Genomic DNA, 12,573 nt, shown 5'->3' on the forward strand with positions numbered 1-12,573 from the left:
ATCACCCCATTATCTTTGCCAGCAAAAAAAAAAAAACAACTCCAAATGGGGTGATGATAGAAATGGCTCTTGATGTGGACTTTTCCCTTAAGTTTGGAGGGGAAAGCCCACACTATTTTAAATAAACCTCACTGATGTAAGCAATGCCCATTATGATTCTTTCTTTTCTTTCCAGGCGGCTGATTTGGATGGTGAAATAGACCTGTCTACCTGCTGCAATGTCACTGAATATCCAGTCCAGAGAAACTACGGCTTCCAGATCCATGTAAGCAGAACATAGGCCAGAACTCACGAGCTGTTAGGATCACAGATTCAGAACCATTCAGAGGAAAGGGCCCTCACACGTCCTCAAGTCCACACCCTCATCTCATATAGGAGGAGATGGAGGTATAGAGAATCTGAGGGACACAGCTGTTGAGTGAAGTGGGATCGGAACCCAGGGCCTTCTGACTCTCGAGTTACTGTGCCCACCAACTGCACGGTTGTTAGAGATAAGAGATGGGATGAGACAGAATGTGGAAGATTTTCTGTTAAATGGACCACTGCCATCTACCTAGTCAGCAGCTAGTTTCAAAAAATCAAGTACATTCCTATTCTCAGGATAATTCATCTTTCTGTGAAATACTGAACTTCTTTAAGGGGAGATTCTTCTGGCCCCGTTTGTCTTGGTGACTCTTCCCATAGTGAGAATTATGGAGAAAAATCTGACGCCTTCCAATCAGTGATCTCTGTTGTCATAGGTCTTTATCACTGCCTTCACTGCTTCTGTTACTTTCCATTATCCTCCAGTTATCCCTTTTCTGTTATTCCCTCCAGTTCTAATCTGAACAAAGAATAGCTATTCCTGTATTTCCTGTTCTTAAAAGCATGGAAATCCTGGTGAGGATCTTTTGGAAGGAACATGAGGATCTGAGGTGAAATGGTTGAGAGCCACTGATCACAGAACAGCTCGCTTCTGGCTGGCGTGATCAGGGAAGGGCTCATAGAAGATGTTCGATTCTGTTAGTGGTGAACATAGAGGTGGAGCATTTTAAGCAGAGGTAATCATCTTTAAGTAGTAAAGCCAGAGCATAAGCACAAAATTTATTTGGGTTATAGTAAGTTAGTGCAGTTTAGGTGTATGAAAAGGAGTGTAAAGGAAAGTTGGAACCAGATCGCAGTCCTTGAATGCCAAGCTTAATGAGATTGGATTTTATGCATGATGTGTTATTAAAATTTTTTAAACAGGGAAGTGATGGTCATAGCTGTACTTTAGGGAGATTAAGAGAATAGTCATATGTAACATGGACTAAAATGTGGGGAAAAGACTTGCGAGATTATTGCAATAGTCCATATTAGAAGTGTAATAAAATTTGAACTATGGCTGTAATAGTGTGAATGGAAAGGTGGGGGAGGGTCTAAGAGACACTTCAGATAAAGAATTGAGAGATCTTAGCAGCTATCTCTTCCCTCTGTTTTATTCCCCATGTGAAAAGTAAGTAATATTTCAGGTTGTGATCATAGGGAGAATGGTGGTATCATTAATAGAACATAATGAATTTGAGGGGCTTGTCAGGATGTCCTGGTAGAAAAGTCTAGTGGGTAAGACAGTTCTGGAAATATAGGTCTGGAGCTTGGGGAACTAGGAAATATAGGTCTGGAGCTTGGGGAACCATGTTGAAGGGAAGAGAGAGTGAAAGGATTTGGGAATTTGAATAGATTTTTTGATATTTGAAGCTGTTGGAATAGAGAACAAATGTCACCCAGTGAGAATATGGAAAAGTGAAAAGAGGATTGAGGACAGAATCATAAGGAACACTCATTTAGAAGGTGAGAAAAGGGGGGAAAAGGCATTTAGAAAGGCAGCAGCAGGAAAATCAGGACAGGGAAGCAAGAAGAGATGTTTAAGGTGATGCTCAACAGTGTCGATATTGTAGGGAGATTGAGGAAGTACTGAGTTTTTACTATCATCTTCTATAAATAGAAAAAAGTGACAGGAGGAACAGCAAATTTTAAAATGAATTCCATCAGGAGAAACTTGATAAGACAGCAAGATAAGTTTGGCCATGTCAATTATAGACCAGATTTGTATTTTCCTTTAGGAGGAGGGAGAAATAGCTAATGTCTTGACCTCTCTCTTTTAGTGAGTAGGAGACTCAACATAGCAACTGATGAGATGATTTTCCAACTTTGGCTTTGTTGTACTTGCCAAACTGGATTTAGCATTTACATCAATGGCCTTTGTCTGCTTTTGTATCCATCTCACAACAATCATTCTATTATTTTCCCATTAGCCAGTTTTCCAGGTGGACTGGAAGGTTAAAGTCTTTATTTTTATCCCTTTTTAAAGCATATCATTTGGATTAGAATAAGAACATAAAGGTGAGGAATCAGGAAAGGATAAATCCACTTCAGTTCCATGAACATTATTAAACATTGATTTTGTGTTGGCTTCCTGTGTCCAAAGCTCAGGTCTGATGGCCTTTGCTTAAGAAGCTCCTTTTTGGTATTTAAATCCTTCCCTGTTGGACTCCAGCCTGCCTTTCTAGGCTTTTTGTACCTTAACTCCTTTACTCGCCCTGTGTTCCTACGCTGATGGCCTGTTCCCTGTACCTCATACACAACAGTACATCTCTAATCCCTATGCCTGGTATTTACTCTCCTCTTCCCCTCTTCCTTTAGTCCTTAGCTTCCTTTATTAAGACTCAGTTCAAGCATTGCTTCTATGGTAAACCTTTCCCGATTTTCCCCAGTTGCTAATACTACTGTTCGGAAATTTCTTTGTTTTCACTTTGAATATGCTTTTTGTTTAGTTTTCTACGTACATATTGTTTCACTCCAATAGAATGTAAACTCCTTGAGGACAGAGACTGGTTCATTCTTATCTTTCTGTCCCTGGTGCCTAGTCCACGGTGGGCACTGAATGCTTCCCTGGTGAACGAGAACACTGTGCTAGGCCCTGGCATTACTGAAGAGAAAAAACAATGTCTGCTTTCAGAGAATTTTTGTTGTAATGGAGAGGGGGAAGAGAGGTGGATCCAACTTGTAAACAGAAGAAGTGTGGTAAAAGCTAGAGCCCATGTGGGGAAAAGGAGAGATCCAGCCATGTGCTATGAAAAATCTGAGGGGGGAGAAGTTATTTTCCTCTGGGAAGGCTTCATTCATGGAAGATGTGAGACCTGAGCTCTGCTTAGAAAAAAGAGGATTTCAGCAGGGGCATGAGGAGTAAGAGAAGAGGTTAGAATAGGTTGGGGGGTGGGAGCAGGGAGTGGGTGTTTATGAATAGCCTTATGGACCGAATTCCCAGAGGAGGAAGAAGAGTCCAGGACCAAATGGGAAGGGAAGCAGCTTCATTCAGACTGACTCAGAAGCAGACTACATGAAGGGGAGCAATGATAGAAAGATAGCTTAGAGCCAGCTCACAGATAGATGCCATGGTAAAGGTTCTATTTTCTCTTGTAGGCAATTGAGAGCTTGAAAATTTTTTTTGAGCAAGGGGCTGATATGGTCAGAACAGTCCTTAGGATTTTCCTAATGAAGTACTTTTTGACAGATGCTGCCTGTGCTCTGATGGAGCCAGATGACAACCTAATCCTATCCAACCATATGCTCACTCTTGTTTAGTTAAACAGAAGGCTATAAAGGCTGGTCGCATTTAAAAATATATATTGGTCATGGCCATGATGTAGATGTATTTTGAAGATGGTCTCCAAGACAGACTACATTTAAAGGTCTGGGACTACCAGGCTTATTGGTAAAGTCTCCTTTTAGACCTTGACTACAATTGTCCAAATCCATTTCAAGTGATTCCCTTAGAGAAGGGAAGACAGAATCTTGAGCAACATTCTGATGCATCTTTACACTGTCATCATTGATTATTTTTTGTGTTCTATCTAGACAAAAGAAGGAGAGTTCACTCTTTCTGCCATGACTTCTGGAATTCGACGGAATTGGATCCAGACCATCATGAAACATGTACACCCAACCACTGCCCCAGATGTCACTAGGTAAGTATATTAAAAATATCCCCAGGACTCTTTTAGGGATTCTTCTGCTCTCTTCCCATTTAGCTTCCTCTCTCCTCTCTTTCTTCATCTTCCCCCCCCCCCCCCCCAGGGGTGAGGAGGGTGGCTGGGCTACTTCGTTGCCAAACTCAAACAAACATGGCTTTCCCTCCTCTCTTTCTTTCATACTCTCTTATTGGTCATTTCCCATGTTGGGCTGCATGGTCTCTCTGCATCCAGTTAAATATTTAAGGCTAGTATTTTTTTTAACTATTTAAGGGGTTCTTAATTTGATTTTCTAGCACTTCATTTGGTTGAAGGTGGTATTCATACTGTCAGCTGGATTGCTAGCTGTAAGTCTGTTTACATCTTTCTCCCACATCAGGAAAGAAAGGAGATGATTCTCTTTGGCTATTGCAATGTGATTGAACCAAAGGCAGAACGTTTTCTGGCCTCCAGTAGAACACCTTAGAGTTTCTTTCTCTTAGAATTCTCTCTTCTCCTCATTCCTGAATCTCTTAATTTTCATGCAACCAGGAAAAACGTCTATTTGAATCTCTCGGTGCTGAAGCCCAGGTTGGAAAACTGTGTTCTCTCCTGTTTTAACATTTTGTGGTTTGTATATCTCATGATTCACTGCATGTCTTCCCTCTCCTGCATTTCAGGTCAAAAGCCCTGCAATTTCCCTTTTTAAAAAGGTGGGAGGTGAGAAAGGGGGAAGAAGGAGACAGAAAAACGTGATTCATTGGCATACACACACACACACATATACACATCTATATATATACATACATATGTATATATATATACACACATATATATACATATCTACCTAGATATCTAGGAGATATATGTGTGTATACACATACACACACACACACACACCCCTACACCTCTATCACTGATGTACCAGTTGTGATTCTAGATCCATCTCTCATATAGATATCTTATGATGCAAATAGGTCTAAAGATAGGGGCAATGACAGAAACCATAATTGACATTTTTTAAAATATCAGCATTTAAAATTTATCCTTAGACATCCTTTTCTGGTGGGAAATTTGGAAGCAGACTATAAGCTTAAGTATTCAAACTTGGAATATTCAGAGTGTGAGCCTACAGCTTTGAAGGGGACACCTAACTAGTCCCCTTGTTCATAGTATTTTCTCCTCTTACCCCATCCCCCACAAAGAAAAGTCCCTTCTCATAACCCCTTTAGCTGCCTCTCTTATCTAGCCAAAAAACCCTTTAGATCAGGGAGGAGTAGAGAGGGGAAATGTGAGGGTTTTTTTTTAAGCAGTTAATCATTTTTTAACACATCAATCAGCATCATTTCTATCATTTCATTGACCTGAAAACGATGGACTGTGCTGGGTCTATGATGTTAGATCTGTGTATCTCTTGGACTCCCTCAATTAATGACTTTTTTTTTTTTGGCTTGGTTGCATTTGCAGTGATTGGATTCTGAAATAGATGGGGATCTCTGGGAAGCTAGATGTTAGAAAAAAAGGTTTTATAAAAACAACACTTTTACTCATTATTGCTCAGCACCAGCAGGATTGCCATTCTCATCAATGTTAAACAGTTAGTGAGCATTTATTAAGCCAGGCCTGAGGAAGCAGTTAGTTTGGCTTCTTTGCCAAGACTGCCAACATAAAAATCCAGCTGTGATGGCTTTTGGGGGTAGGATCCTACAGGAATTGTGTAAATATTTGAGTGTATGCAGTAGACTGAAAGTGTAGCAGTGTACTTTTCCTAGTCTAACATGATGCTGAGAAATTTGGCCTTGGTTTGGTAGCTTTTAGGGAGCCCATCAGTGTTTTTGAGCAGGGATATGGTTTCATCAGAGTTGTGTTTTAGGAATTGTCTGTGGGATAGATTGGAAAGGGTGGAGCCTGAGGACCAGTGGCTTTCATTATATCTAGGACCCTGGGAAGGCTAATGTAGAGTTATCTGGAATTTTTGTTTGCAAAGGATTTTATCCATATCCCCTCACTATGTCCATGTAAAAACTTGGTAGGGAGATGCAAAGATTTAAGGCGTAGATAGTTAAAAGGGTGTGGCTAACTCTGGGCAGCTTTGCCTTTTGAGGGGCTTTTAAAGAGCATGGACAGCATATCTTTTGTCTCCCTCTACAGGGTAATATTATTCTATACTAATTGTATTCTTCTGAGTTATCTTTTCTACTGGGCTAATTCTGAATAGTACAAGGTTGGTATGCATGAGTTCTATGTAAAGGCCTTTATTAGCCTAGCCATTTAATCTACAAGTATAATATTTTAATTTTTTCCTCTTAACTTAGAAACTTCAAAAAAATTTTCTTTGCTACTTAGCTGCTGTGATAGTATGGTGTCCTCTGTGAATATAATTATGGGAGAATTTCTATGAGAAATTTCAGGGACCTACTCATTATCTCTTCATAGCTTGTAACTTTATAGTCTTTGTAGGACTAGATGGTGTCATCTGATCCTAGAGGATCTCTTACTGGGTATAAGTCATTTTCTTGGGCCTTCCCAAATATTATTCCATGACCAAGTAGGGTGGAATACTGAACTAATTCAGGTCAGTCCAGAACTCATCCCAAGTAGGCTAGAGTCATGGGGATTTCTATAAATTAATGCATCTACCTGTGAACTCTTTATACTTAAGAAGAGTATCCTTCATTTTCCATATTTTCCATGTGCCTTGATTGTTCAAAAATAGGCTTCTTTAAGAGTCAGGCTGAAGAGACAGCAAAAAGCCCACAGTGCCAGATGCTAAAAATATAATTGCATTAGGATACTCTTTGGCCTTTCCTGAAGCCAGGGGACACTGATTGCAATATGCACTAGGCCATTGTGGTGTCACCTGCAGAAAATAAGAAATCAAGTGTCCATTGCAACAAAAAACATCTTGGTTTTCCTTCTTAAATAAAATTTATGCAGTTTGATAGTTGGATGTGGCCTAAACATTTCAGTTGTCTTCCCTCCTCTCCTTCCCCTACCCCTACCCCCCAGGCCTTTGGGTAGGACAGTACTTAAATTGCCTCATACAAGTTAGGTAGCTAGCCTCTTAAGCATCTCTGTAACTTAACTTTGTCTCCACTTTGGCTTGATCCTTAAGAATAGGTAAATGTTCTTTGTATCTCTCTTCTACCCTGGCACTTAATCTTGTTTTCTTGTGTTCTGTCTGCCACTGAAAATAGTTAACATCACCTTTAATGAAACTGCATCTTAACAGAGTACAAGGGCTGTTTCAACTCCGCTGTGGAAAGACTAAGTCAGGAATTACACTTGGTTATTTGCTGTGACCTGTTCTTTGATCTGTCCCAGTTGAACTTCGAGATTTGCCTTTTTCATAATTACAATTGCTTCTCCTCCCTGTACTTGTTTCTTTGAAGGGACACTTCATATGTGTTTCTAAATAGCAAGGGAGAACATAGGTCAACTTTTACCCGTTTTTCCACAGCCAGGATCAGGTTTGGGTGATCATGAAGTAACTGAAATTGCTGAAACAGGAGGGGTTTTTTTAATTATTATTTTCTAACCTAAACATCTGGAACTGTAGTGGGAGTAAGAAATAGTGAAAGTGCCTTAGGCTGAGTAATTTTGCTTGCCACTTAAATATAGCAGCATCTTTAACTTTAGCACCTAGAGCATGAGGAGTAGTGAGGACAGTTGGCAACCTGAGAGCCACGACTGACTTCTACTTTCCTTGTGTTTTGTTTCAAATAGCTCATTGCCAGAAGAGAAGAATAAAACCAGCCCTTCCTTTGAGACCTGCCCAAAGCCAAGTGAGAAACAGGATGTGGACCAAGCTGAGTTGGATCCTGAGCAGAAAAGGAGTCGTGCGCGGGAAAGGAGGCGAGAGGGACGTTCTAAAACCTTTGACTGGGCTGAGTTTCGCCCTATCCAGCAAGCCCTGGCTCAGGAAAGGGCCAACGCCACAGAATCCTCTAAGACACGAGAGCCTGGGAGTTCAGAAATGGACCTAACGGACCTGGAGAAGGAGCGTGCACGGCGGAGAGAAGAGCGGCGTAAACGCTTCGAGATGATCGATTCTGTTGATGGGCCAGGTGCGGATGACACTATCTTACGGATGGAGGTGGACAGGAGTCCGGTGTTACCCGTGGCCACAGAGCTGAAGCCGCAGAATGTGCATGTGGAGATTGAGCAACGGTGGCATCAGGTGGAGACTACCCCTCTTCGTGAGGAAAAACAAGTGCCCATCGCCCCTTTACATCTGTCTTCAGAAGATAGCGGTGACCGGCTCCCCACACAGGAGCTGACCTCCCTGTTGGAGAAGGAGGTAATCTTTGTCGGGGCGAAAGAGAGGGAAGGGCCTTTTTTTTTTTAAATTTATTTGTTTTTAGTGTACAGCGTTCAGTTCTACAAGCTTTTGAGTTCCAAATTTTCTCCCCCTCCCCCTTCTCCCTCCTCTCCCCCTCCACAAGATGGCATGCAATCTGATATAGGCTCTACATATACATTCACATTAAACATATTTTCACATTAGTCATGTTGCAAAGAAGAATCATAGCCAATGGAATGAACCATGAGAAAGAAGAAACAAAACAAAACAGAGAGTGAGCAAATGTGCATTCACACTCCTAATTCTTTCTCTGGAATGGAGATAGCATTTTCCATCATGCTCAGAAGGGCCTCTTTCTAGAGACTGGACACTGGGATAACTTTTCCCTTTTGTCCTAGGGAACACCTTGGGCTACATTGTCCTAGAAAAGAATACTGCCCACTGGGTCATGTGACACAGGGCCCATAATTTCCCTTGTTTATCAGTGTGGGTGTGGTTTGCTTTGTTTTACTTTGGTTTGGAAAACCAAGTGGAAAACCATTTTCAATCCATCTTGTAGCCACTACTAGGAATTGGCTTTCTCCAAGATGGGAAGGCAATGGTGCCATTTGGTAGTCTAGTAAAATGCCCTATTTAAAAGGTTTCCTTTTGATTTTCCCAAAGGGATAGGGTTAATTTTAAGGTCGCCATAAATGAGGAGAGCCTAAACCTGCTCACTCTCTTTTTATTTGAAGTTTAAGAGATGAGTAAGGAATTCTTTTTTTTTTTTAACTGTGAATTTAACAAACATAAGCAAATACTAAGAGGATTGTATATAAAACCACATACAGTTGGATATATTTTACAGGTTGTATGTATTAAACACAGCAGCCACAAAACATTTTGCCTGTGAGCCTGGAGGAGGCTTAGTCATGTACTGAGTAATGGATTACATTGACTTTTCTCCTCACAAATGACATTTCTTCTGTCTTAGTAAGAGGCAGTGTGACATAGTGGATAGAGAGCTGGGCCTGGAGTCAAGGAGAGCTGAGTTCAAGTTCTGTCTATGAGCGTGCTGATTGTGTGGCCCTGAACAAATCCCCCAGCCCCTTAGTGCCCCCAGGCAACTCTAGAAGTTACAGAGAAGGTGCCTCTCTCCATTGATAGTGGGTGTCCCTCCCTGGACTCTCTCTATAGAGAAGATATCACACTTCTGGTTACAAATACAGTTCCTGGCAGAGGTGGGCAGCTTGCCTTTTATTTTCAACATAGGTATGAAGCTTGTTTTTCTAAACTTCTTTTGGCACATGCCTCTAAGTGGGATCGACTCCCTGGTGTCAAGCATTTGGCCTCATACACAGGCCTCTGCATTCAAACTCCATCAGCTGACTGGTTTATGTCAGGGCCCAGGCTGGAAAAGATGGGGAAATATGTCCTTTCAGCCACCAGGTACATAGCACAGCATCTGCTTGTGGTTGGTATCCATCCATCTGCCTCATTTATTCTTTAAATGCTGTGATCAAAAGAACAGTCAGGTATATTTACTAAAATTTATAAAGTCTAACAAACACTTGGTTTATCTTTGCAACAAATGAATCCAGAAATATATCTGTTGGCTTTTTCTTGTGCTCATTACCCTGTTTTTGTCTGTTTGGGTTTTTGGTTTGTTGTTTGTTTTTTTTCCTTTGTTCTGGATGTTTTTCTTCTTCCCAACAGCTGGAGCAGAGCCAGAAAGAAGCCTCTGATCTCTTAGAACAGAACCGACTTCTGCAGGATCAGCTAAAGGTGGCTTTGGGTCGGGAGCAGAGTGCCAGGGAGGGCTACGTGTTGCAGGTAGGAGAACAGAAGGGGATCTGCTATTTTCTACTGTACTTATGCTCACTGGGCTTCAGTGTAAAGGTGCATATCATTTGTGTCCAGGTCTGTTAGAAACGTGCAAAACCTGACCTCTGGGATGTGGCCTCTTTAAACACTGATTTCTTCAGGCCTTCCTCACGTATGGGCCGGGGAGTGTTAGTCAGCATGGTATGAGCTAAAGCCTTGGTTCTATATTCAAGGAATTTTCCTGAAATGTAAGAACTTATTTAAGAACACTTTTTTTTTTAATTGGTGGGGAGAGGGGAGAGGAAGGGCTATATTTTGAAAAATAGTTGTTCATATCTGGCAGAAATAGGGTTCTCTTTCATTTTGGCTCTCAGAGTACTCAGTGAATATTTGCTATTTGTTCAAGATAATAAGCATTAATTAGTTACCTACTATGTTCAAGACACTTAGTATGTGCTAAAGATACCAGGATAAAATGAAAACATAGTCCCTGCCTTCAAGGAACTTAGAATCAACTGTAGGAATACAACATGTAAACAAATATTAATTCTTACCTTCTCAAAGTGTTTTTTACAAACATTATCTTATTTATCTTCACAATAACCTTTAAAGGTAGGTAGGTAACATGTTAGCCCCATTTTGAAGATGAGGAAACTGAGACTGAGAAGCAAGATGACTTCCATGTAGTCAGTGACTAATAGGAGCATAGACAATAAGCCAGATGTAATCTGCCCAGGGAGAGTACACGGGCACCGTCACCTCCTCTGTCCTGGACGTTATAGCTCTAAGACTGCGTTAAACTTTCTTGCCTACCTCATCACATCGCCAAGTCGTATTAAACTCAGACCCCCAGACTTTTTTCAGATGGAATGCCTTCCCCATCTTGTATTTGCAAAGTTGAATCTTTGAACCTAGGTGTGATAATTTACATTTTAAAATTAATTAACTCACATTCATTCCTATTAACTTTCATCCAGTTGTTCTTGATCCTTAACATGTTGCCATCCACTGTATTCACTATTTCTCCCAGCTTTGTGGGCCAGGATCAGAAAGCACTTTAGAAACTGTCAAGTGCTAAATTGATATGAGCTCTTGAACGTTCTTTAAAGAAGTGTTCTGTGTTCCCAGAATACTCTCTGTAGACAAGGAAAGATGACCACCTATGAACCGTAAAGATTGGGCTTTGGCAATAAAGACAGCTGGCAGTTGCGATAGAACCAAAGCCAATAAGAAGAAATATGCCTTGGTACCCTCACATCTCCTCTGGATGGGGGAGGGGAAGCTTTTCTGGCTGCCCCCACTCTGCTGGCTCAGAACAGCCAGTGTGGCGGCCAGCCTTTGAGAGGGGCAAATAAGATTTTTGTGATACCAAGTGGGGGTTTTAGAAGCTTTCCTCAGGTCTCCTCTGCCACTCCCATGACACTGCCTCACTGTCTCTCCTCCTTCTCTTCCCCACTCCCCGGCCCCCAAGAACAAAACAGTCATAACTGTTTGTTGACAGGATCCAGATGTTTCTTTGGCCTCAGTTTTTCCCTGTTGCCAGCTGTGGCTCCTTAGTGTGGGTTCTGTGACAGTCACCTCTGGCAGCAGCTTGGCCACTGCTTTTCCTGAGGCAGATCTTCCTGTCTTTGGCTTTCAACCTTAGAACTACAGAAGAAGTAGAGCTATCATCTCTGTATAGTTAAAATTAGTTCTAAACCCCAGCCAAAGACCTACTTAAGTAGATAATATCTTCACATATCTTCTATACAGCCAAGTCCCAGAACAGCCCAAGAATTGGTATTAACCAGAAAGGGAACCAGCCTCAGATGTGGGTCTGGTGGCACTGCTGCTTCCCCGTTTGGGCATACATTTCTTCCTTTGCTTTTCTTCCCTTCTCTCCTCTTTCCTTTCCTTTCTGTCTCCCTTTCTCCCCATTCTCTTGTCCTTTCCCTCTTTCTTTCTTCTTTTCCATTTTGTCTTTTATTTACTCCTTTCCTTCTTTTTCTCCTCTTCTTTCTCTCTTTCCCTTTTTCCCCCTTTTGCCCTGACTAGTTTGAGCTTTTGGACTAATGGCTCTTTGGACATTCCTTAATCCTGTTTGTGGCCCCTCCAATTCCAGCCCCCTTAAATTTTTAATTTTGTGCCCTGTACAACCTTCAACCTAAAAATAGTAATGGTTTTCAGTTGTCTGTCCCACAGAAATGATACTGAAATCTTCTCTTTTTTTTGGTCATTTCTCAGTCATGTCTGACTCTTTGTGGCCCTATGAAGGGTTTCCTTCACAAAGATATTAGAGTGGTTTGCCATTTCCTTCTCCAACTCATCTTATAGATGAGGAACTGAGGCAGACAGGGTTAAGTGACACACCCAGGGTCACACAGCTAGTAAGTGTCTGAGGCCAGATATGAACTGAGGAAGATGAATCTTCTTGATTCCAAGCCCAGTGCTCTATCCACTGCACCACCCAGCTGTCCCTCAAATCTTACTAGACTGTTTTTATATGGCCTGTTTAAAACC

General features: G+C 41.5%; 1 protein-coding gene across 3 annotated transcripts in view; it reads left to right on the forward strand.

The window, feature by feature from the left end:
* The window catches only part of LOC118832004 (myosin phosphatase Rho interacting protein), a 230,906-nt gene that overhangs the window by 187,337 nt on the left and 30,996 nt on the right, over positions 1-12,573 (forward strand). For all 3 annotated transcript variants that reach the window (XM_036739487.1, XM_036739501.1, XM_036739493.1), the window contains exons 12-15: positions 176-265; positions 3,877-3,986; positions 7,695-8,268; positions 9,967-10,083. In XM_036739487.1, the coding sequence (XP_036595382.1) occupies positions 176-265; positions 3,877-3,986; positions 7,695-8,268; positions 9,967-10,083 (891 nt within the window). The remainder of the gene's footprint in view (positions 1-175; positions 266-3,876; positions 3,987-7,694; positions 8,269-9,966; positions 10,084-12,573) is intronic.

Source organism: Trichosurus vulpecula, chromosome 1 (genome assembly GCF_011100635.1).
Source record: "Trichosurus vulpecula isolate mTriVul1 chromosome 1, mTriVul1.pri, whole genome shotgun sequence".
NCBI classification, from domain to species: domain Eukaryota; kingdom Metazoa; phylum Chordata; class Mammalia; order Diprotodontia; family Phalangeridae; genus Trichosurus; species Trichosurus vulpecula.